The sequence below is a fragment of the Heterocephalus glaber genome, unplaced genomic scaffold, assembly GCF_053883595.1.
Source record: "Heterocephalus glaber isolate CG9 unplaced genomic scaffold, H.glaber_assembly_v1.0 deba00001004, whole genome shotgun sequence".
Classification (NCBI taxonomy): Eukaryota; Metazoa; Chordata; class Mammalia; order Rodentia; family Bathyergidae; genus Heterocephalus; species Heterocephalus glaber.
In genome coordinates, this window is record NW_028258179.1 from 3,884,108 (window position 1) to 3,910,193 (window position 26,086).

At 46.3% G+C, this 26,086-nt stretch overlaps 1 protein-coding gene across 14 annotated transcripts; it reads right to left on the reverse strand.

Moving 5' to 3' along the window:
* Positions 1–544: 544 nt before the first annotated feature.
* LOC101722876 (sp110 nuclear body protein) lies at positions 545–26,086 on the reverse strand. 14 transcript variants are annotated; one of them, XM_087209371.1, is made up of 13 exons: positions 26,028–26,086; positions 25,682–25,824; positions 21,728–21,875; positions 20,547–20,715; positions 18,064–18,324; positions 17,732–17,812; positions 15,276–15,359; positions 13,364–13,432; positions 9,323–9,409; positions 8,687–8,827; positions 3,400–3,501; positions 2,807–2,949; positions 545–2,011 (listed from the first exon to the last, which is right to left on the reverse strand). In XM_087209371.1, exons 3-13 carry the CDS (start codon positions 21,872–21,874, stop codon positions 1,952–1,954), a joined length of 1,344 nt encoding a protein of 447 aa, XP_087065497.1. In that variant the 5' UTR covers position 21,875; positions 25,682–25,824; positions 26,028–26,086; the 3' UTR covers positions 545–1,951. The 14 variants fall into 14 exon arrangements, 13 of the variants coding, with proteins under 13 accessions (XP_087065497.1, XP_087065491.1, XP_087065490.1 ...); XM_087209365.1 differs by lacking the exon at positions 26,028–26,086 and adding an exon at positions 25,323–25,529; XM_087209364.1 differs by lacking the exon at positions 26,028–26,086 and adding an exon at positions 25,323–25,537.

The window sequence follows — 26,086 nt, forward strand, 5'->3', positions numbered from 1 at the left end:
TCGCCTCGCAGGCAGGCACTCCCATCAGTGCCCTAGGGACGCCTTCACTGTGGCTCTACAGCGCCTTCTGGGGTCTCCGGGCCACTCCTGATGGGCGTGGGCTTCTGCTAAAAGCAAAAAAACCACCCATACCGTTCTCAGCCGCACGCTATGTGCAGCTGGAGCAGCGCCTGCTGGCTGCCCTCCTGGAGACGCAGGCTCAGCCCTGGGTATCTGATACTGCGCCCCTGCCCATTATACCTTGGGTCACAGAGGCCGCACCCCACAGCGCAGGCACAAACACTGCCGTGCAGTATCGGCCTCCGGTCTTGTGCACATGCAGAGCTTGACGTGGTGGAGACTGAGTGGGCAGCAGGGCAGCAGCGGCGTGCTGGAGAGCTGGCTTCAGGAAAGGCCTGCATCAGTCTGTCCTTCCTCAGACTGACCTTCACTCTCAGGAGCCCAGAGTGACCTCTGCTAGGTGGGACCAAGAGGAGGCGCCCCCTGGGCCCTGGCTATTGCATGCGGCTGGCCGGTGGCATTTCAAGACTCAGAAGGTCTGTAGTATCATGGCTGTGAATTAATGTTCTGGATTTGAAAGATCTTTATTTTTTTTTTTCTGGTCACAAAAGTAGTCGTCATTATAAAATGCCAACTGTACATAAGCATATCATACAGAAGGCAAATGCCCCTGTAATCCCACCCAGAAGGAGCACAGTTGATTCTTTCAGACATTTTTGCAGGACAGACCTAGTATTCACATAAACCAAGCTGGGCTCTACTCACACACATTGACCACCATAAGCTTCTTGAAGGTCTCCTTGTGGTGGTTTCCCCTTAGCTGCTGGATAAGTGCCCGTCTTTGTTTATTTTCTGTTGCTACAACTGTATACCACAGACTGAGTCATCTATTAAGGTTGATTTAGCTGTGGTTTCAAAAGCTTGGAAATTCAAGATTGAGTGGCCTCATCTGGTGAGTTCTGAGCAGACCTCACAAGGCAACAGACAGGGCCCTCCTCCTCTTTTTATAAAGCTGCAGTTCCCTGGGGTGAGGACCCCACCTTTCAGGACCCATTTAACCTCAATTAGCTCCTGAAGGTCCCACCTCCAAATACCATAGCGGGATTAAGTTTCCACTCTCACAATGGAGACTATATTTCAACATGAGTTTGGCTAGGGACATTCAGACCCCAGCAGTACCTATGAATACACATGTTTTTAACAAACCCATTCTGCTCATTCTGTAGATGGTTTATTTTATAACGTTGGTGAAATTTCTGTTCTTCCATAATATTTAGCTATTATGATGTTTCAAGGGGCTGTCCTGATTTCCAAGGTATCTCAAGTCCATGTGGAAAATATGGTTTGTCCCTTAAATGCTAACAGGGGGCCACTGTCTTACACTGGGCATGAACACGGCCAAGGGCCAGGCCAGTTTCCTGGGCACATCTGCCTCTGGTGGAAGTTCACCTCCAGAGGGGACCCAAGGCTGGAGAATATGTGTGGGCAAGAAAAGACGCTAAGTGGAGAAGTCAGTGTGGTAACAGATGGCTGCCACCTTCCCTGGAGGCCTCCCCGAGACAGAGCTAACTCAGTTCAACCACGCTCTTCCCTCCCGATGCTACTGGAAATAAGCGCAGAGCATTGGAAATACTCGGTGTTCAGTGGAGGACAATCCTCTCCCTCTGTCACAAACTCTTCTTGTCCCATTCAGTGTCCTGTCTGCTTTTCAACAGAGCTTTCTATTTGACACCCTTGGTTTGCAGCCGTCTCAATATCTAGATCTTTTTCAGGAACACATGGACATCGTGAGCTTTTGTCCTGACTTTCATGTTAGAGAGCCGTTTCCTTCACCATGAAAACAGTAGTGGCATGTGCGTGTGGTGGGTTGCTAAAGTAGTCTTGATGAAGATGCTGTGCCCAAATGTGAGCCCTGGGCTGGAAGAGAGCTGACTGAGAAGGCGGTGGGAATTCAGCTGCTAGGTACCTTACTTTTGAGATTTCTTCCTGGGGGACAGAGCAAAATTCCATTCTGAAAAACAGAAGTGGTTGATGGATGCAATTACTCTACAGCTCCTCTTTTGTTAAATTTGAAGTTCTCCCTTTCTAGTAAATATCTGTACCCGATCAACACACTAGACTCAAACCCAAGATGCGGAAAAGAAAAATCAGGTCCTTCTCACAGTCTTCTTCACTTAACGATAACATGGTTTTCCCTGTTACTTAACCCTTATACCTTTCCTACCCCTCCCTTCTCTTTCCATTCTTCCTCTCCAGAGGGAATCCTTCGCATTGCATCCCTGTGATAACTTTTTGAGTGATCTCGGGAGGTATTCTGCTGGGTCCTGGGATCACAAAGACTAGGACCCTCCACCATGGTCCTCAGGGCAGGAGCAGTGGGCCACAGGAGCGCAGAAGAGCGACTGACCGTGGACACCGCGGCCTGGAATCTCCCCACACAGGGTCCTTCCGTAGGCACGCGCCCCTGGAGCACCCAGAGAGGCTACCACAGGCCTCTCTGTCCTCAGGTGGTTTCTTTCCAATCCACTTTCCCCAAACCACCAGACTGAGCTTCTCAAATCCCCCCTGGTCGCACATCCCTTTGCCTGCATTTAAAAGTCTCACACTACTTTATTTGTGTTTAAGATCTTCACCAACAGTACCAATCTGTGCTCCTACTTTTGACACACATGACTTTTTTTCTTTAAATGAGCATTTGGCTCTTTCTGAATTTCTAAATCACGCTGTTGAATCCTAATGGAGATTTCTTCACTTTCCTGCTCCGCACGCCACCATCCTTCCTGTCTGTCCCTGGTCATTATGATACCTCTATCAGTTCTCTCAGGGACTTCCCTCCGCAGCGCACACTCCTCCTCCAGCATTTCGATCTTTCCATTTTCCCTTCAATTGTAAATTCCTTTGGTGAAACCCAAGCTCCCTTCTCATTCTGAATGCTCTTCTCTGAGGCTCCTGTAAGGAAAAGACAACTTATCCCCCAGTCCGCCTCAACCCCCAAGCTCCTAACTGTGGTGCTCCCCTTTCCTGGGTCAAGAGGGACCCCCGTGAGGCTGGGCAGTGGCAGGGGACTCTGGGTTCCATTGCTCCTAGTGAGAAGGGTGCTCTAACCCTGCCCCAGTGTTGAGGGAGTGGGGTGGGCTCTGCAATTCCTGTGACACCAACACGCAGCCAGGGCACGGTGTTGAGCATGGTGGGGCCCACACGTGAGCTGTGTGTGGGAGTGGAGAGGGCTGGTTCCCAGGCACACCACGACACGGGAAGTTGAAAAGGTCCTTCCTAGGAGCTTTGCCTGCGTCCTGGCCAGCAGGTCCCTTTCCTGCGCATCACACATTTGAGCACCTGCTTCTAGTCTCGTGGTGCCCTCATCCTGGGACTCAAAAAGCAGAAGGCCAAGGAACTCACCACCTCGTTCCAACTTCTCCTTATACAAAATCCCCTTCGCCTCACCGCAGATCACAGGAAGTGTGGGAGCGAGGAAATCCACAGTGTCCTCTTTGGCTTTTTCTGAAAGTAGGAGAGAACAATTTAGCCTTACTTAGTCTCTATTTCCTCTTCCTCTTGAATGCTTTTCTTCCAGCAATTCTGATAATAATCATAAGAAATCATAATAGAAACCATATCAGGAAGATTCTCTGGTTAACCTGCCCGGAGCTCTCCATTTCAAGTGTCAGATTTTTTGAACATGAGGGAGGAAGATTCAATGAAGACAGGTCAAAAGGAGATGAAAAAAATCGTTATTTTAAAATTGTACTTTTAAGAAAAACAGCAGCTGCAGGTCACAAATATTACTCAAGCCTCTTTCTCTTTGAGGAAACTTACTCCAAAAAGCCTCCGAAGGGCCTTAAAGACAGCAATCCCGTAAACTGGGTTCTGGGCCCGTGCTTTTCAACTGCAAACTGAGCTTCCTCGCACCAACCTTGGTCCTGAAGGAAGCAGCAGTGTTAGTGAGCGGTATATCTCACCTGCAAACGCGCAAATCGTGCACGTTCTAACACAGCCTGCCCCTGGGTGACCTGACAGACAGCAGGCTGCACACTGAGGTCACCCGGGTGAAGACAGCCACAGGATCACACAAATACCCCTAGCTCCAGACGATGAGGCGCCCCTCCCTCGAGGGCCCTTGCTCTGTTCTTTCTGAGCGTGTACTTTAAAATCCTGCCTAATAAACCACCTCCTACCTCTCACTGATGCATTGTGAAAATTCTTTTCCTGTGGTGAAGTCAGCAAACCTACAACCTACCCCATAGGTGGGTGAGTTGAGGTCCCCACTTCCTCTTTGGGGGGCTTCCTGGGACCCTGTCCAGTGACAGACAGCGTAGTCTCCTGTGGACAAACCGACACCGCCCCCTGACATCAGACAACACGCTTCAGTAGAACATACAGGGCTTCTTTCAAATGTGCTTTAATTTGCAAGTGAGTTTGCCACCACCTAATGTTCTTTAGCATTAGACAGAAGCCTGCTTTTCTCTGTGCTGTCAGAAACTGCCTCCCTGAAATACTGCTTAGTGTCCACATAACCAGAGAAGTCTTTGTGGATAATCTTGTTTCCTAATTCAAACTAAGATTTGGGTATGGGAGATGGTCAGCACTGAGGGAACAGTTCCAGTCTTCATCGTTTGCTGTCACTTTTCCTTTTATTGCTTCCTTGTTTCTTCCTCTGTAAGAAAACTCTGGAGCATTCTAGATTGTTCTGCCAATTGCTCATGGGGAGATTTGGCAGCTCAGAGCCTCAGAGTAGTGATCTTGGGTTCAGATTGAGGAGAAGCAATTGTAAAGGGGGCTAAAATAAATACCAGCAATTCCTGCTCCCTTCCCCTCCGACATCTCTGTGGGTGAATTTATTGCAGGGCTCTCTCTCAGGTGAGAGGGAAGGCTACTCATGACTCATGCTGAGTTACAGAGGATGCTACACCTGCAGGGGGTCAAGGTGAGCCCCTGGCCCAGTGTTCTCTTGCCTCACTTGTTGAAGAAGCCGAAGGAAAACACATGAACAAGCAAGAGCCTTGCTGGAAAACAGCCTCGGGGTGAATAAGCCATTCGTTACTTTGGAGAGATATGAAGCAGAGTCAGACTGAGAGGAAGGACCTCTGGGGAGTGAGGTTCCCCAAAGAGGGCCCCAGAGGATGCTCAGCCTGGGAGGACCAGGGGCTGGCAGCACGGAGAGGCATGGGGATGGGGTGAGGTAGGAGCCCTGGCCATGGAGAGCTTTGCTTCAGCAGTCGGCCAGCTCCCCCAGACCCCAGCTAAATCCAGCACAGGGGTGAGGGCCTGGCCCCAGGAGCTGACCCCGTGGGCTCGTCCTCCTGGCTGTGCTACATGGACCATATAAGCGTGCATTCCTGTGATCCCATGTGAGTGGGCAACCTGCGGCTCCCTGGACCATGGCTGCAAACCCTGAGGGGATGAGCACAGCCGTGGGGACCTTCTACAGTTCTCTGGCTCAACAAAAATATCTTCTCTAGTGCCCTATGCTAAATACAGCTCTAAGGGACACAGATGTCCTGGGTGTTCTAGCAAGAGGTAGAGGTGCAGCTGGTGGCTTCGAGGCTAAAGGCAGCAGTCAGAGACTGGGCACAAGCACCGCTGTCTCCTCTCCCTGCTGCAGGCAGGTCACCGGGGGAGGCGGGGCTTTAGCCTGGGGACCTCCAGAGCACCCCATGGTACCCTAAGGGCAGCTTTCAGGTCTGTTTCCGGTCCTACTGAGCTGGCTTCAGCCTCTGGAAACCTGTGGCCTTGGAAGGCCTGCCTGGGACTCTCCCACAGCAGCCAGGCCCTTCTAAAGGCTTTGAAATCAGCAGCAACTGAGTGAGATCATAAGGATCCAGTGTGAGCAGCAAACTAGAAGCATATGAGCAAGCAATTTAAGAGCAGAGTTCGTGGAAATGAAAAGCATAACGGAGGAAATTGAAGAACAGCCTGATAGAGACACGGAGTAATGGGATGGAAAAGTCCTAATTGGTGAGCTGAAGACGAACTCCTAGGATTCATAAGGGAAAGCAGCAGGTGAAGGTTATGGGTGGAAGGACGGGCAAGAGGCCTAGGGATAGAGCTGGAGCTGCCCAGGTGATACACGCGAGGGGCCTGGGGTGAGGGTGAGGGCGGACACAGGGTGGGCGCGGGTGGGCGCTGAAGTCATCAGGGAAGCAGCAAGAGCAGGGACCTGTATCGCTCATTCTCCCAACCGAAGCAACGATCACAATTATTTTATAGAAGGGGGATGTGTTGGCTCATGAAAGACCAGCAGGTGTCTGGACTTATTTACTTATTTCATTAGTGTAAAGAGCAACAGGCCTGGCATTGGAACCACCTAGGTTGATTTTAGCTCATGCAAGTCTTTAACCCTTTAACTGAGTCTGTAAAATGGCCTAACTCTTGCTTATTGTGAAGAGTAGATGACAAAATACAGAGCGAGGTGCTCTGCCAACTGTAAAGTGATGGACCTATTGGATTGTTACAGGAGGGCGGTGGTGTAAGGGCGTGCGAGGTGCTCACTGAGCAAGGGTTCACGCTTCAGACACAATCCCTCTGTGGGCTTAGTACAACAATCTTCCAGCAGAGGGCAGCAGAGGCCTTGGTTTCAAGAATCAGATGTTAGCACTGGTGTTAAGAAAGGCAGCTTTTCTCAGTTTCTCACACCAGAGAAACTATTCGGTATTTACACATCTGTGTCCTATTTATTTCACTTAAGAGTATTGGTTCTCCACGCTGGGTGATTCCGCCCCAGGGCACGGGGCAAGGCTTGGTAATCTCTGCTTGTCCGCAAGGGGCTGGTGCTACTGGTACCCAGGGAGCAGTGGCCAGAGGTGTTGCAAAGGGTCCCACGATGCACCCGAGGGCCTTGCAGTGAATTACCTGGCCCCAAATGCCAGTGGGCCAAGATTGGGAAACTGTCATAAACCTTACTGCTAGAGATAAACCAGTTTGTCTATTTTAGTAACAAAAAAGGCCTTCACAACCAAAAGCCTCTCGAGTAAATTAGAAGATAAAAACAAGCCTGGTGTGGCACAGGCCTGTAATCCCAGCTACTGCGGAAGCTCAGGCGGGAGGCTGGCAAGTCTGAGCCCAGCATGGGCAACTTCACAACTCAGCAAGACTCTGTTTCAAAATAATACATGTTTTTAAAAGGATGGGGGTGGGCCAGGGATTTAGCTCAGTGGTGCCACCGCCTGCCTTGCAAGCGCAAGGTCCGGAGTTCAATCCCCGGTACCAAAAAAAAAAAGGGAAAAAGGGGGAGGGATGTAGCTCAATGTGAAGGCCCTGAGTTCAATATCTAGTACCACATACACACAGCATAGAAAAACAAGATAGAAAAACTGCAATAGGCATAACACAGGGTTAATTCCCCTAAATGATTAAACAACAAAAAACCCCCAGTTCTTCATAAAAATTGGTAAATGTAAACAGATGATTTTCAAAAGAAAAATTCAAGTGACAAATTTATTAAAAAACAGGTAAGTTAGCAAAGCTAGGCTAGATAATGATACCATGATTCACAACCCTCAGAAGCCTCAGTGTTTATTATAGGAGCCAGGAAACTACAACCCAGGGGCCAAACTGTCCTGCTGCCAATAAAGTTTTATTGGAACCCAGCTGTGTCCATTTGTCTATACATTCGACTCTGGCTGCTTCCGCTCTGTAAAGGTACAGTCGAGTGGTTGCGATAGAGGTTGTATGGTCAGCAAAACCCAAACTATTGATTGGCTGGCCCATTTTGGAAAAGTTTGCCAAGTGGTGGTTTTTGACAAAAAAAGGTTTAGTTTTCCTTCGTGCTATTTGATCACCACGCCTTAGACGAAGCTTAGCCCTATGTCGTGGACATTGATGGTTCTTGACCACAGAGCATTGCTTGTTTGGGGACAGAGAGGAAGAAGACGTGTGAGATCTTAAAGTTGTGGCCTGGAAATGACTCTGTCCGCCACCTACGTCACTCCCGAAGCTGGAGCCGTGCAACACTGGCGAACAGTAATACAATTACAACTACCACACAGGTTGAACTGGAGGCAGCACACAAACTCAAGGAAAGCCCAGTGGAATACGGGTTTGGGCTTTTATGTTTGACAAACAGGAGAGTCTTCCTTTATTTCTACTGTTGGTGAAGGTGTAGGGAAAAGGGGACAATATGAGATTAACACAGTATAAGCAACTGGGTCAATTTGACAGTTGTCATGTATTAACTTAAAATACACAGACTTCTAGAAATGAACCATCAGGGAATAATCCTGAGCAGGGTGTGGTGCACACACCCACAATCTCAGGATTCAGGAGGCTGAGCAATGGGATCATGAGTTTGAGACCAGCCTGGGCTACACAGTATGTTCAAGGTCAGTTTGAGCTACACAGCATAGCCTAGGCTTCAAAACAAAAAACAAAGCGATAACCAAGTAACAAAAACCAAATGATCCTGAGAACGTGGTCCACTGGGAGGGATGGAGCCACTTCCAGCATGGGCCTGCGGGAGTTCTAAAGAGCGGCCCTTGCTCAGGGGAGTGTGGTGACTTTGCCGACTGGGGAGTGGTCATGAGAGTCCACAGAGCCCAGTGAGCTGCACCCTGTGCTTCCACCAACCTCGCCCCAGCAGAGTCCTGCTCCTCCCACCTGTACTTCTCGCTCTTCCACCAGTGACTTACATGTGTGCCTCCCCTCTGCCTGCTCCATCCCTTCCACAGGCAGACTCGATCCTCAGCCTTACCCTTGGAGCTGGACGTCTGGGCACATTTTGTCCTTGTCCTTTGGGTCCTTTTCACTACCCTGGAGTTCCAGGCTGGGTCGTCTTTCCTTTGATCCACCACTTGGACCTTCTCCTGGCCTCCGCGGCCAGGCGAGGCTGCCCCTGGACCAAGCAGTGACTTGTGAATACTCTGAATTGGGGATCCGGGTGAGCCTCTTTCTCCTCTCATTAGCAACTTCCTTTCTCATGTCCAGCCCTCTCCCTTTTAGATCTCTGTACTCTGTACCTCCTTTTTTTCTATTTCACTATACATTTCTAATTTTTCTTGTGTGAACCTTTCTTTCTGCCCCCAAATCACCATCTGCTCTCACTCCAGGAACCCGCTAGTTGAAATAGACCAGATACATCTGGGGGACTCCTAGAGCAGTGGAGTTTATTTCCTGCTTCCTGTTTGTGTGACCCAACTCCACGTGGTGGCCACATCTGAGGTGATGGCTGCAGCCACATAAGCTTCAGGTAGAGAGGAAGAGCATTACAAATTACTCTCCTGGTTCCCTCAGGGCCTGTGTGTGACAGGAAGATATCGAAAGGCTCCTCTGTAGGCGCCTCTAGTGGGAATAGTGCAAGGAGTCAAAGAATTAGGGGGCGGAGCCTTGCCCTCATGGTGGCCACCCTGAGGGTCCATGAAGAGTAGGGCTGGCACTGAGAGTATCTGCAACACCAGGGGCCACAGAGGTGAGTTCACTTTATTGCAGAAAAAAGAACAGAATTTTTACTGGCTGTGATTTTTAGAAAGGGATGACAACTGTCTAGCAGCATAAGAATCTGTCTGGAGGTGAGGAAGGACCCCAGGGCTCAGCCACACCTCCTCCCGGAAGGTGGACCCGGAGCTTTCCTGGATGCTGATGTCGAGGCCACTTCCGGAGGAAGTAGGCGTGGCTAAGCACTGGAAAGGCGAGACTCAGGCCTGGCAAAGCAGATGTCACTGAATACAAATCCAAAGGAGACTGGCTAATCTGAAAGCACTTAAAATTTGCCTTTATTGGAGAAGCTTAATTTCTCTTCTCCATAAGAAAAAGAAGACTTCAAAGAAAATGAGAAAATCAGATCTCTTAGAGAAAATAAGAGTATTGCTTTTCTTTTTTTAAAGCAAAGGACAATGTGATATACTTATTTTTAGCTTTATGATTTGTCTCCCCGCCTCTAAATTTTGAAACACTAAGGTGTTTTAGTATTTTTAATAAGGGCTCTTAATCAAATATAAAAGAGCATGACTCTTAATGTTCCTGTTAGACTGGAGGTAATGAGAATGGGAAGTTATTGTTACATGGGTATACAGTTTCAGTTTTAGAAGATGAAAAGAGTATAAGGATAGATGGTGGTGATGGCTGTAAACACTGTAAGTGTATTTAATACCATTGAGCTATACACTTAAACATTATTGAGATAGTAAATTTTATGTGTATTTTACCACAATAAAAATGTTGGAAACTGAATCTAGCGCTCAGGAGGCTGAGGCAGGATGATTATGAATTCAAGGTCAGTTTGAGCTACATAGCAACCTTAAGGCTGGCCTGGACTATATAGCAGGAAGGATCCTGTCTAAAGGGGGGGGGGGCATTTGAAAAACACATTATCTGTCATATTTAAAATAAAGTGGTAAAGTGGTGGCTTTAAAAACACATGTGCAGTCTTTTTCATTTGAGCATAATAGGAAGACAAATCTATAAGGGCCTGGCATCCTTCTCCTTCTCCTTTCTGTTGCCTGGCAGAGGAAAGTATCAGAAGATCGGTTACTTCAACAGAACTGGTCATCTGGCATCGCCCCCAGGAAACTCTCTCTTTCTAACAAGGCCACCTCTTTGAGCAGGGAGTGTCCACTGTTGCACAGTTCTGTAGGTGCTTCATGGCCCCCACCTTATGATGTGCAGAGCATTATGGGAGTGGTCATCTCAGCACCAGGATGCTGGCCGTGGCTCACCCTGACCATCTGTACCTGCCCTAAACTTGGGATAGTGAGAATTTAAAGGGCTATTTGGGCTCTACTACTCTACTGAGAAATTCCTTTCCAATAATCTTTTATGTATAACTGCATCATATTTTGTTAGTGGTGTTTGTGACCCTTTTGCATAACATAATAATAAACTGTGCTTAGACAAATTATCTTTTGTCAGATCGTTATTCAAAATTTGGGATGGAGAAAATATGCTTTCTTTCATTTTTTTATTCAAGAAATAACTAATGCCTCATTTGTGCCTGGATGTTACCATCTAACCTAGAAGAGATATTATATAAGTAATTACATTAGAGTATGCAAATTTTCCAAAAAGTCAGTGCTGGGTGCTATAGAAACATGTAGTAAGACCAATTTAACTAATTCAAGGGTCAGAGTATTCCTTCTTGTGGTAGACATTTATGCCGACACCACTGATAAAAAGGAGTTAGCCAACATTTATGGAGAGTACTGTAGGGTAAAAATGTACCATTCAAGGAGGATAGCACATACTAAGGAAAGTTCAGAGTGGTCTGCTGGAGTTTTGAGTGGAAAGAGATACAGCTGGAAGGAAGGGAAAAATTGGATTCAAGAAAACTTTGACAATCGCATTAAGAACCATGCATGTAATGCTTATGGCAAAGAGCAAAACTTAAACATGGAAATTAAATCATCAGATTTTAGTGTAGAGAAGAGGAGAAAGAATCAATAGAACTTGTCAATAAGTAACAGAGCTCAGTTAGTCAAGAAAGACTTAGGCTTTTGCTTGATGCCTGTGTAGATAAGGAGCCTCATCACAAGTTAAATAAATTCCAAATCATCCCAAGGCCTGGTGGACCCCACATGACCTAGCATCTCTCTCTGCTCCTACTTTATTCCACTATTTCTTTTCATCATCGTCATCATCGTCATCACCATCATCATCATCATCATCATCATCATCATCATCCTGCAACCCTGGCCTTTCCCAGCCTTGGGTTCTTTGCACTTTTGAGTCCCTCTGCCTAGACCATCCCCAGTCCTAAGTGACTCCCACCCAACTTCCAAGTCACTGTCGTGACAATTCAGACACATGGAGATTACAGTGCCTATGGGAGATTTGCAAACCAAGACAAGCAGTGAGCAGCTGGTTAATATGCTTCATGGAGGAAAATCTGACTTGGAAATGTAGTCTTGGGAGCCATCAGGTAGAGGTGGTAAATGAAGTCAAGAGAGTGGTTGACAAAGCCCAAGGAGTATGATTTGAACCCCTTGAGTAGAATTCCATGCCAAGAGGGCATAGGCACTACACGGGAAGATGGCACTGTCTTGCCTGCCTGCTCGGGAGGGCCTCATACCTTTGGTGAAAAGGCATAGAACTAAATTATTTCTACAGAGTACCCTAAAAGGGCACTAACCCCATGATTTTGGACACTGGAATCACAGTAAGGCTAAATTAAGTCAGCAAAAAGGAGCTTTAAACCATTGGCTTAGGCTGCCCCCTGTTGCTCGGCTCTCCTTTTTGGCTATGGTCATCACACGCTGTCACCATCCATTCATTATTCAACATATTCCAATCGGCTTCTGCTTCTGTCTCCACGAGGAGTGTCCAACCTGTTGCCCATGGGTTGGACATGCCTGGCTTGCCTGGGCTGCAATGAGTGAAGAGGAATTGCTCTGGCTGCATTTAAAATATACTTTCCACCAAGTGCTTGTAAGTTTTCCAGTAAAATCTGTGACCCTCTTCTCCCGTCTCATCTTAGTGTCTCCTGGCTTACTGACATCTTCCCTCCTGGTGCTCCTTCCTCCCCACTGGATTCTTCCCCTCTGACTGCCTGGCTGGACTGTTCTTCTTTTGGGATTTCTGACAGGAGACTAGGTCCTGGTTTCTCTTCTGTTCTCCCATGGATCTGGATACCTTCATTTACTGATGATTCCCATGCTTTTAGCCTTGGACTGAATTTTTCACTGAGAGCCAAATTGACATGTGGTGGGGAAATTAGCTTTTCCTGATTACTCAGCACTCCTGTAAAAATCCCCAGCCCCCAGAGACACAGAAATGTATATTTTAAAGAGAGAGAAAGTTTGCTTCACTTCTCCTAGACACTCCTTCACACATCATGAGAATTGGATTTGTAGTTTTTGGCTAGTTAATTGCTCTGATCCAAAAGAATAAAACTTCCCTTATCTCCTGAGAGGCCCAAATGGTTATCCCAGGACTAGGTTCTTAGGTTAAGTCACAAAATATCAGGAAAACTGGAGCAATCTCCTCCTATGTATCTACAAGCCCAGAACTTGGAGGTATCTTTAGGTTTAAAACCCAAAGACAACTAGGGTTTCTTTGGTCTTTGGAAATTCTAAAAAGTTAGGGTGAGGACCTAGAACCTTTTCCATCTTATCTCAAAGTAGCAAAGTTCTAAAACTCATCTTTTAATAGGGGAAGCAGAAAGCTGGCCCTCCTGTATATAAACAGAAAATCCATCCATCTCTGTCATTTCCCTGTGAAATGCAATCTGCTATTTTAACAGAAAGATTCTCGCCCATCTCCAGTTTATTCTCTACACAGCAGCAAGATTTAAAATCAAACCCTGTCACTTTAAGCTCAGATCTCTTCAGTGACTTCCCACTGCACTTGAAATAAAACCTACCCAACCCCACGCCCTGCACTAACAAGCCCAGCTGACCTCTGTCCAGCCTCCAGCCTCCTCTTGTGCCACTCATCTTACCTCTTGGGAGACTTTTTCTCTTATATCTCTTTCTTGGACTTGACCAGATACATCTTTTCCTTTTCTGTCCTGAGAAGAAAGGATAAATAATTTTTCATGGTTACTAACAGATCTGCCAACCTTATTTATCAGCAGCATTCAGCTTTCACTCTTGGTTTTCAGACCACAGTGGATAGGAAGATATCGGTGACCTTAGGTGTAATGGAGTAATAAGGGAGGAGTTTCTTCTGATGCCCTCTAAAGTGGCAGGGGAGAGAGAAGGGGTGTGTGTGTGTGTGTGTGTGTGTGTGTGTGTGAGAGAGAGAGAGAGAGAGAGAGAGAGAGAGATTGAAAGGAACATGGATCTTACAAGGTGAGGTAGAAGGATTTCCCCAGAGAGGAAATGGAAGAAGAGGCCGAACCAGGTAGTATTTGTGGCACTGCTAGTGGGACATGAAGGATTATGCTCTGATCCCTGAACATGAAGCAGGAGCCACAGTCATCTCTTGAACAATAAAGATGAGGTTTTAAAAATAGTTCAAGGTTGGGGATTTAGCTCAGTGGCTCCGCTGCCTGCCTCGCAAGCGCAAGGTCCCAAGTTCGATCCCCGGTACCAAAAAAAGTTCAGGGTTTGAAAGGCTCATCACAGGAAGCAGAATTGTGGCACAGTGTGACGGGATCATTTCCACAACAATCATGCAGATACAGCAGGCGCACTCTGCCTTCTGTGTGGCCCCCAGTAGTGCCCACTTTTCAGATGCAGTGTGCAGAAAGCAGGTAAGAATTTTCCTTCAAGACCTGCCAGGGAGTTCCAGGAAAAGACGGAGAGGGAAGGCAGGTTAGGAGGACGCCAAGGGGTTGGAGACAATGGCTCTTGGGATCCAAGCTAGTAAGAAAGCTGTGAAGAAAGGCAGATGAAGGCTCGGAAGAGCCAACGGCCAGTGGAATGGTGATTCTGAGCTGAGGGACGGCTGCAGAGAGAACAAACCATAAGGAAGAAAATAGATATTTAAAAAAGGAAATTTTAGGGTTAGCCTGAAGAGGTATCAGAAGTTGAATGATAGCTGTAAAAGGAGCAATCCTTGAGGATACTTATCAAAAAAGGAATTCTTACCGGGGATTTAGCTCAGTGGTTTTGATGCCTGCTGTGCAAGCACAAGGACCCAAGTTCAATCCCCGGTACCAAAAAAAAGTAAGTAAATAAAAAAGGAATTCTTAAATTAATTATTGGGAAATTGGGCTAGGTTTGAAGGATGGTTTGTCCGATGGATTGCCTTTGGGGATGAGAGGCCAAGGATTTGTGGAGGAAGTCACTGGGAATCAGCAGATGACGGACTTGAAAGGCCAGGGCTTTGAAAGGGTTGTCTGTTGTGTTCCTTAAGGCATCCAGAATTTTGTTACAGACAAAACAACCCTTGAGGTCTGCCAGGGAGTGACAGGGAAGCTGGATGATGATAGTGTTGAGGGGAAGGACAGTTTGAATTGAATGGTTGACCATGAGAGGAGAGGATGGAGAAGTAACGGCCTGGATGGGACAGTAGGGAGCAAAGGGTAGATATACAACCTGCACCCACGATGGGATGTGAGTGGCGGATGCCAGGGAATATGTGGCTGTGCCTTATGAGGAAGTGAGGTCTTCTCAAGGAAGCTGCTTTCCAATAAGTAGGTTGGTGCAATTAACAATCTAAGAAGTTGTGGGCGTCAGAGCCTGGTGATTTCTGAATAGGCAATTCTGATGGGGAAAAATGCTTTCTTCTTATAATTTTCACAGAGGTCTTCTGGGAAGGTATAATGAGAGAGAACTGAAAGGAACTGGCCTGGCTATCATGACTATAGTCACACGGTGTGTGCTCATGATGAGGTGTGACCAGAAAACCAGATAGCAGCTCTGAATTCATTTTGTTGACATCTTTAGGAGAAAGGAAATCCTTACCTTTCTTTTTTGGAGATGTGCTAGGTGTTTCCTGGGGTTCTTTTGGGTCACTGGGTTCCGAAGAAGCATCTTGTATCACTGTATCTCGTATAAAAGAAATAGGAGGTGTGATTGAAAACTACGGTGAATGTTTAGTTTAAACAATAATTATAGTAAAAGACACATTGTCATGAATCCCTCTCAAAATCCTCGCCCTCACTTTGATCACACTTATTCCATCATTTTTGCCACTTTCTGAAGCAGTTCTGGAGTCCTCTTTTGTCAGTGTCTTTATGAGGTGTGATTTAAAAAAATTACATGCTGCTGCCTAGTGCCATTCAATGGGAAGGCAGGCTCATAAAACATTCTGGTGTGTCCTCATCCACCTTGTTCATCAGATCTGGTATCAGCCATGTGATTTCTGGTCCTTTCCCAAAGGCAGAGTGACCACGAAAGGTAAACATTTTAAATTGATTCAGGGTATCAAGGCAGCCATGACAGCACAACTAAAGATACTCACAAAAGGAGACTTCCAGAATGGCTTCAGAAAGTGGCAAGAACAATGAATAAATGTGCCTGAAGTGGGAGGGGGCATTTCGAGGAGGATTAAAGACCATGTCCCTTTTACTATAATAAATTTTTAAAAATTTAACATTCACCACATTTTTTAACCGTACCTGTGTATAATTAATTTCAGAGCTCAGAATGGGCTGAAGAGAAAGTTAGTGGGAAACTAGGCAGGCCAAAAGTACATATGGCGCACACCTCAGCATCTGCCACCCTAAGGCTTCTGCCATGATGGATCAACTCTCGGTGGCTGTTGCCTGTGTGACTATCAGTGAAGCACACAGCTGGGGCACAGTCAGATTCACTTAGAAGAGATCCGTTTACTAGAAGGAAGAGAATCGGGCACTGCAGCTGAGGGCAGTGAGAAGTGGTGACATTGAAGCAGGCACTGGACTTTTTACTTTTCACATAATTTTAATAGATAATCTCAAAAATCCAACTGCCATAGAAATGACGTCAGTTGGCAGTGAAAGCGCTAGGGCAGGGCGGGGAGGAAGACATCCACATGCCTGTACTGTCACTGTTTGGATCACACAGTGTTTCTCTTTGTTGGTTTTGCATTTTGTGGGAGTGCTTTTCACCATTACCTGATTGAAGTGGCTTTACTAAAGTGGCTGACTCAAACAGCCCACTGTTCACTCTGTCCCCTCCTTTACCCTTGGAGCTCCCACCACAATCCCTGTGGCAGACGAATATTCTCCCTTTGCAGACACCTTATGGATTTCGAGTCCCACTGTAGCAGGTACTAGTGGGGCTTCTGACCTTCTTGATGGATGGTCCCCTCCAGGTCTACTTTTTCCAGACTTGCCTCTTTGCTCTCTCCTGAGACTATGCCTCTGCTCAGAAGCTTAGATCTCCTGCCTGTCCAAGCTCCCAAGTACCAGGTGAGCAGCTGGCACTGGGCCAAGATGGAGATGGACAGCAGGAAGGAGAGGCCCATCCAGGAAAATCCAAAAGGCCATGCCTCTTGGTAGACATGAAAACAAAGTCAAGCTTAAGCCATTCAAATCAAGATCACCTAGCATAGGGCTTGAAGGAGCACAGGACATCTCTTTAGATCTTCTTTATTGAGGGATCAGGTCATTACTGGGGGACACTGAGCAGAGGAAGAAAAAGAATTACAGGCTTAAGGACCAGAAAGTGGGGACCCAAGTGGGGAAAAAGAGGACACTAGTTCAACTGGCAGAAATGATGGGTGGCCAACTTTGGCTTGGGCATGGGTGAAATAGACTAGGAAAATGAGAAATTATTTACTCTTAATTCATTACTCTTGTTAATTTAATATAGTGTTTATTTTTTCTCCTGAAAATCTTGAGGATGGAATCTTCCATTGATGACAGCTTCCTGATCATGATAACCTTATTTGGAGGATGTGTATTAGAGGAATGGAGGAAACATTATTGAAATCAAGTGGGGACCCTTATTCTCAGTACTGGAGAGCTCAGAATCCCCAATACCATCTTCAACAATGGCCAGTGACATACCCCTGTTATTTTTAATGTAAACACTCCCTTACAATAATGATCTCAGGAGGACACATGACACAGTTTTAGAAGCTAACAGGCCTTCAAACATTTCATAGTCTTTTCTAATAATTTCGATAATATTGCTCCTAGAATCTAATCCCTATAAGAATGAGTAAGGCTGGGAGCCAAAGGCCCCAGGTGTGGTAAGCAGCCACACAAGGGCTCAGTGAGGAAGTTGCATGGGTTACCTGTCAGTTCACAAGAGGGCTTCGATGGTCGGGTTGTTCTGCATGGTGCATTGGTGAATTGCCCCTTCTGTCTCCTTTCTTTGCCACACCCAGTTCTGCGCCCAGAGGTTCTTAACACAAAGCAGTAGTTGGAAGGTGCAGGCTCTCCCTTTGTAGCCACCTCAAGCTAAGCTAAGTGAGCCCCAGTCCGCATTACCTTGCACAGTGCCAGTGAGAAGTCTAGGCCTCTCTCGTGCATCTTCTTCCTTTGTGTTAGATGTTAAGTTGCCATTGGCCACTGAAGGAGGAAGAGAAATCATGACTGGTTACGGGAACTGGGTTTCAAGGGGGAGAGTGAATGGTCAAAATCCCCAGGGCAGGTGGAGCCTCAACACCCAAGGACAGAGGTTGGGTGCACAGGAGTGGGGCACAGGCACTCTGGGCTCCCATGAGGGCTCGGGATCTTGGAAAGAGCTGTGTGTGGGAGGACTGGGTCAGTGACACGGGGATTCCAGGCACCGCGTGCTGGGGACCATGGCTGCTTCTCACCTGGAGTGCTCCCTTCTCCCAGGACGAGTCCAGGCAGTGGCACAGCAGGGCCAGAAGGGCTGGGTGGTTTGTCCAGGCTCTCGTGGATCTGCTGCAAGGGTGCAGTGGTCTCACCGACTATGAGGCACAGATGTCTTGGTGGAGGTGGTTGGGGTGGAGGCCGCTGCAGCAGGGTCTGGAGGGAGCTCCCTTCTGCTGGGTCAGCAGGAGCTCTGAGTGGAGTTGGTGTGGCTCCGCTCGGCTCTCTATAGGAGGTGCTGACTGGGGTGAGCGAAGGAGCACACATCAGTACCTGCAGACCCTGAATGATCCGGGGATTTCTGAACCAGGCTGGGGATGTGGAGTTACTCATTGTCCCTCCCCACGGAACCCACCTCACTCACCATCAGCACTGGCCATTTGTGGCCCCATTCTATTTCACTCATTTGATTTGAACATTCAATGGTACAATAACTACATCTAATCCCAATCTGTTACCTGAGTGGTTTCACACATAAAGTTGATTTTGACTTTGTACCCAGGAATTTAATTTTCTTGTTTGGGCTTCATAAAATTTAGTCAATTATGTACATGCTATAACTTTAATAGAAGTCTGTGTTTTAATAACTAAATATATTGTATATCCCTTGAACAAATAAGATAAAAGGGCAATTCCTTAGCAGGGTGGGTTAGGACATTTATATTCTGGTTTCTGCTCAATTCTGCAGATTTGGCTTCTGTGCCTTTTTTGGAACCCTATGATCCAGCATACTCAACTTGCTTTCCCATCCCTAATACCCCAGGCTCTCGGTTTCCCATATGCTGTTCCCCTGCAATGGTTTATGTTGGGTTTTTGCCATGATTCTTCTCCACCATTTATTTCAGAAGCAAAGTTGTCTCAACTAGTGAATGGAAATAGGAATGGATTTTGAAAATGGATCCAGAACAAAATTTCAGAGTTGCACATCTAGGAGATGCTTGAGCCAGCCAGGCCAGGGGCAAATGGGCACATGGGTTGTTCTCACTCCCAGATGAACTTAGCGTATCCTTGAAGTCCATGCTTCTCCTGGCACCATCCCGATGCTGTCAGGAGAATGGGCCCTCAGGCAGCTGTTCCTGCCTGGAGGTGAACTTTTCCCTTTGGTGCCCCCTTAGGTCAAGGAGCCATTTTATCCTTTAGGGAGAAGCTGCATGATGGGGAAGTGTCAGGGGGCAGATGTGGCACTATCAATGGTAGTGACTCCACCATTGACAATGTCACAGTCCAACCATATCTGGTGCTCCTTCCTTGCCATTCTCAGGGAGTTGAGCCATATGCCTTGGGCAAAGTGCTTTGTCCTCCAACCTAAAATGATTTTACTGCCTGACCCTTACTCTGGCCTCTTTCTTCCCACCTCTGTCACTGCTTCTTTTTCTACTCTTTATGTATGCAACTGCTATAGTTTGACTATTGAATGTTCCCTTAAAGCCCATGGTCACAGGGTGATGAAAGGAAGATGGTGAAAACTTTAAGATGTGGGACCAAGCGGGAGGTCTTTAGGTCATGGGGGGGGTGCCCTTGAAGGGGATCATGCAGCTCTGGTCTCTCCTCCTTTTTCACTCTGGCCATGAAGTGAGCAGCTTTGCTCACACACTTCTATGACGTGCTCCCTCACCAGATGCCTGACGCACCAGGGCCAACCAGTTGTGGAATGGAACCTCCAAAACTAGAAGCAACCTAGCAACCCTTTTCTCTTTATAAGGTATTAACTCAGATATTTTGTTGTAGTGACAGAAAGCTGGCACACTAGCTCTTCTTCTTTCCCAGTGGACTTCTTGTTCCATCTTTTCTCCTATCCTCTCTTTCTGTATCTATGTCCAGTATTCCTTTTCTTGCTTTTTATTGCCTTTCTTCCCTCCTGTAGCCTTACAATCTGCCTTCCTGCTGGCTTTGTTTAGAAGAGTAGTCACAGTCTTGGGCCCAAGTATTGTTGGAACCAAATGGGACTTCAAGTTCCATCTCTAAGTAGACAAAGAACTTGGGGAAAGTCACCTCTGAGGTTTCATTTCCTTGTCTACCAAATACAGCTAATAATGACTTCACAGTGTTATTTTAAAGATCACATGAGATAATCATATAAAGTGTGTGGGATAATGCACTAACTACCAAAAAAATTTTCAGTTCTATCTCTTTCTCTTCTACTCTGACTCTCCTTGTCTTTCTCCCAGACCTGGTCTTTGTAACTTTGTGTTTTTCTCATCTTACTTATCCCCTAGTTTGTCCAGTACATTAAATGTTACACTTGTTCTCCAATTCCTAGAACAGGTAAGACAGAAATGTCTGTCTTCTAGAAATTCATCTCAGAGCATGGGGGTCAAGTTAGCAAGGGCTGCCTCTCCAACCTTGACAATGAGGGCAAATGAGGGAAAGTGGGACTGAAGAGCATAATCCATGCTGGAAGCAAACCCAGGTGTTTAGTGTAGCAACTTCTCATATGCAAAAGGTATTTGAGCAACTGCCTTACCATTTATGAAGCTTCTGAGAATCATCCTCAGATTGGGATATTCACACAGGTTAATCTGGCTGAACAGTGTCATCAGAAGTGACAGGTTAAAAGTGTTCTCCAGTTTGGTGAGAATATTGTACACCACTCTGGATGTAGGGACCAGATTTCTACAGGCTTCCAGAGACTCCTTTGAAAAAGGAGCAAAGGATTAGTATGAATGCTTTGGTGGACAGTTGTAATGCATTTGTATTTTCTGAGTCATAAGAGAGCTAGTTAACTCTTTTTAAGGAGAAATTTAATGTCAAACAGAGTGAAATCCTCTGAGGTAGAGTGGTCACAGTCCTACATGTTTACTTCACATACATTTGGTGCCTAGTCATGGGAATAAATCACTTAGCCTTCTTGGAAATAAGTCTGTTTTGTGAATCTTACTTTTTGGTACATTTGAGGGAAGAGAGAAATTTTAAGGAATGAAAGTGGAATCAAAGGATGCTACTGTGTCATTCTTTAAGGCTCAGGACAGGATGCTTTGGCAGTGGACCTAACAGGTGCTATATCTCCCAGTGCCTGCCTGCCTCACATCAGAAGGAACTGTGAACAATGCACTCTCAGAAACTGGGAAGAGGCCCCAGTGGCTCAAGTGCACCTCCTTCTGGGAAGGAGATCAATCCAGGTATTCATGCAGAACTGTGTGTATGAGTCATTTGGAAAATGACTCTCCCTCAATTCAGTGCCCTTAAAAGAGAAGAAAAAGGGAAAAGGCATGAAAGACAGAAGGGAACATGAGATGGAAACAGAGATTGGAGTGATGTGTTTTGAGTCATAGACCACCGAGCATTGTCAGCGGCCACCAGAAGCTAAAACAGGCATGGTTTGGATTCTCCTCCAAGCCTCTAGAAGGAACCAACACTGGCAACACCTTGGTTTTGGCCTTCTGACCTCCAGAAATGTAAGACAATAAATTGCTGTTGTTTTAAGCCACCTGGTTTGTGTTCATTTGCCAAGGTCACCCCCATGACATCCTAAAATCAATATAGCACCCATGACACCCACTCTCCCAGCCACCTCCTGTCCTGTGACAATGACCATGCCTCAGCTGGTCCTGGAACCCTCCAGAAGCCCCTGTGAATGGTGGTTTGGGTCTCAATAATCCAGCCCACCTGGGGCTGAGCTGCAAGGGAAGGGTCGACACGACTCACCCTGTATGTCCCCTCAGTGATGAAGGACTTGTCTCGGAGAGATTCAAAGAAGGGAAATGGCTTGTTTATGGCATAGGCGATCTCCAGTTTATAGAGTATGAAGTGCTGAAGAAGAGCCTTTTCCAAGGCACTGCTCAAAGTGAACATCCTGCAGAAAGAGACAAGTTGAGAAATCACAGGCAAAGACTGTGAGGGTGCTGGGGAGCTGCTCTATGCACCAATGGGCACCTGCAGACTGGCATTCTGGTCTGCCTAGCAGTCTGCAAAACAATGTCTGCCAACAAGACTCAGGGGTACAGGAAACAAAGACAATGCCCAGTGACCGTGGAGGCCAAGAGTGTCCCAAAGGGGCTGCTGATAAATATGAGGTGGATATTTAAAATAGCTCCTGGCCATTCAACCACTCCTAGGGCAGAGGAGGTGAGCCAATCCCAGTGCCCAGGAGGAGACTCTCCCACTGCCATTCCACTGCTCCTAGGACAGAGGAGGTGAACCATGTGGGCACCAGCAGCAACCCCCACACTGTAGAAATTAGAAGACATGTAAATAATCCTCAAAAACAAACTCCTAGATCACCTACAGCAACCCCAAAGGGAAACGAGATGGAACACTCTTATACTCAACTACGTGAACTCCCTGAACTGGCAACAAAAGAGGATGTGGAAAAATGAAATCAGAAATAATTTCTCAGATAACAGCAAAGATTGTGCCCATACTGCAAGACATGATTAATAAATCTAGAGAGGACACAGATAAAAAAAATAGAGGATCTGAGAAACATGATGGAATCTCAACATAGGAAACAAATGGAATCCAGAAAACAGATGCAAACAGATTTCCAGGAGATTAAAAACTCCATCGAAAGTCTGCGCAGCAGAATGAACCAATGTGAGGATAGAATTTGAGATATAGAAGAAAAGATTGCAATTAGTGACCAGGAAAAGAAAAATTGCTTTAAAATTGTAAGGGACCATGAGAAATCAATCCAGCAGCTGCTAGACAATGCAAAGAAGAATAACACAAGACTGATTGGACTCAATGAAGAAACAGGAGAGAGTGCAGATGACATAAAAAAACTGTTCACAGAAGTGATGGCAGAAAACTTCCCAACCAGGAGAAAAGAACTTGGCATACAGATAAGTGAGGTATATAGGAAATATGCCAAATAGCCTTGATCAAAAAAAACTACACATAGGCATATAATAGTTAGGATTCCAGAAATCCAACAGAAGAACAAAATTCTAGAAGCAGTGAGAGAAAAGAAACAAATCACATACAAAGGAAAGCCCATCAGAATCACAGCAGACTTCTCAATGCAAACCCTCAAGGCAAGAAGAGCTTGGTCTGATGCATTTCAAGCCCTAAAGGAAAACAGCTTCCAACCCAGACTGATGTACCCTGCAAAACTATCTTACAAAATTGATGGAGAAATAAGATACTTTCATAATAAAAAGAACCTTAGGAACTTCATGAATACCAAACCAACACTCAAAAAAATTTTAGACAATATCCTAGGGAAAGACAATGAGGATCACAACCCCAGGAAACCCAGCAGAATGAATCTGTATTGTAATTTTAAAAATGTATAATTGATATTGTGTAATAGGAAGTAAAGGTCTAAAGGAGCAGGGGAAGTGGGAGGGGTAGGGAAAAGGAAAGAAGGGAAAAGAAAAAATATGAGAAAAGGAAAAAAATAGAAACAAAGTCTTTACAAATAGGGAAGGGTGGAGGGGGTGAAGGGAGGGCAGGGAAAGGGGAAAAAAATAAGAACAAAGATACTCATGTAATGGTACAAGATCCCAATGATATATGTAAGTAACTGTATTTTATGCCTATAATGTACCAATTAACTTAATGGGGAAAAAATATCTCCTATTATTGAGTGCTTTCTGTGTACCAAATTTGCTGTAAGGGTTTCAAGGCAGCAATTTATGTGATCTTCATTAAATTTTGCAAAATAGTTTTTATGATTGCATCCATTTAATTGTTGGGGATCATGGCACACAGAGAGGCTTAATAACTCTCATCCTCATTTGTGCAGCCTGGAAGTGGGAGAGGTGGGAACAAATCCTGATTTTCTGGTTGCAGGCTGATGTAAGTGCATGCTCTGTGGTGCATGGAGCTGGGGTAAACCAGATGGCCTGGCCGTAGCTCAAGCCATCCATTAGCAAGGAACATAGGAAAGGACCACGCCAACCTTGGAAACCTGATAATATCTAGAAAGTTTGATGAGCTACTCAACTTTTCAACAGAAGCAGGCCAAAAATAAACAAAATCATGAAAGATGTGAAAAGTGTGATTGGTGAAAGTGACATCACCGACTCATCTCACATATTCATTTCCAAGCTCAGGACGGGCATGAGGCATTTCTCATCCTGTGCAACGTTTATAAAAATTGACCATTCATGGCTCATGAGACAAGATCAATAAGTTATAGCAGGTAGAAAATTTACATATGTGGTTTCGCCGCCTGCTGCACAAGCGCAAGGACCCGAGTTCGAGCCTCAGTACCAAAAAAAAAAAGAAAATTTACATATGACATTGTTGATAAATTGTTACAAAAAAGGGTAGTGCTAACACACGTTCAATCATCTAGAGATTTTTAAAACACATAGCAGACATGGGTCCACTTGTTTGGACTTCATTTTGTGTTAAGTAGAATATAAAACTGTAATTAACACCTACTTCCAGGGCTCTAATCCCATTGGCCAATTGAACACCTCTGCCTCTTCTTCCCTTTTGTCACATCCTTTACATTTGGCAGAAAAAATATTGTTAAAACAATAATACATCACAGTACTATAAAATAAGCTACTAGTGGTCTTTGATCATGAAGAAATTCTAGAAGGTAGAGAACAAATAGGAGAGAAATCTGCTATCCACAGGACGTGTGGGGAGAGGACACACTGCAAAGATTGTAGTCAGTGAAAGCCAAAGTGAATTCCCACTAAGTAGAAGGGGCTCTGTCTCCATTTAGGGCATTCATTATATAACAACGCAGTGTAGGATGTTTCCCGGTTTTTCATTCTTCATCTGTTAGGATTCTCTAAGGATGGCAGCGGGACATAGAGAGGCTAAGTAAGCAGTCCAAGGTATCCCGCAGCAAAGCAGAGTTTGTCTTTCTCTAGCACTCTGCAAGATACTGCATCTCATAGATGACCATATTCAGATTTTATTATGTAAAGGATCCTACAAATGAATCAGCAAAAGGTAAACCTCTAAGCAGCAATAAAAGCTAAAGCTCTGCATAGGCAAGCAGTAAGAGTCAGCCACATGTGCACTGTATATAGGCAAACCACGTGTCCTCACTAGGAGAGAGAAATGTGCAAAGACAATTTGAAAACATATTTGCCCGTCAAAGTGGCCAAGGCAGAAAATAATAACAATAATCCTGGACATCATCATGAGTGGAAATGTAGACAGGTCCAAACGTTCTGGAGCCTCATTTAGTAATGAGTGTCGAATGCTCTAAAACATGTATTTCTTTGAATTTTCACTTGTAGGAATTTAGTTCAAGGAGATAATCATGAATGTGCTTGAAGAAAATATATATTAAAAGTTCACGACACACCAGGGAGGAAATTATAGGACTCACCTTGTTTCTCTTTGCCACCAGCTGCCCACGCGGACCCCTGGGCAGCGGCAAGGAAGCAGCCACAGGCTGTGGGCAGCGTGCAGAGCCAGAGCTTACAGCGGGTAGAGTCAGGTCTTGGTGCCAATAAGGACGGCAAGAAGGTACAGGAAGCTCAGAGCAGAGCTGCGCGTCAGCTTCTACTGTGTGGCCCGTTAGCTCCCACCAATCCTGTCAGCCTCGCAGAAAAGAACCGTTTTACAGAGGGGGCCTCAGAGTTTCATAGGTAGCTCCACCCTGCAGAGGCTGCCCTGAGGGAAGGGAAGGGAAGGATAAAATCCCCAGCCTCCCACACGGCAGACAACAGCAGGACAGCAGCTCACCTGAGGGCTGGGTTTGCCACCGGCTCCTGGCCTTTCCGGGTTCCTGGGGCTGGACACGGGATCCTTCCGGAAAACTGGGAGCTCAGCTCGCAGGAAACTGCCACAGAGGAAACGGAAAGTCCGCGTGCTCCTTCTGGGGCGGGCTGCAGAGGAAAGAAAAGCGAAAGTGTTCCCCGCCCAGAAGCAGGAAGCTGAGGCCGGCGGGTGCTGCCCTCGCGCCGAGCCGCGCAGAAGGGAGTTGGGGTGGGAGTGCTGCCCATCGGGGCGCCTGGGGAGGGGGGGGCGGAGGAGCAGGGCACCAGCCCGGTGGCTGTTGGGGACTGGGAATCCACTTGTCCCTTCCCACCTGGTGGAGAGTGGAGAGTGGCTGGAGCCAGGAGTGTGCAGGATGGCCGAGCAGAGCCC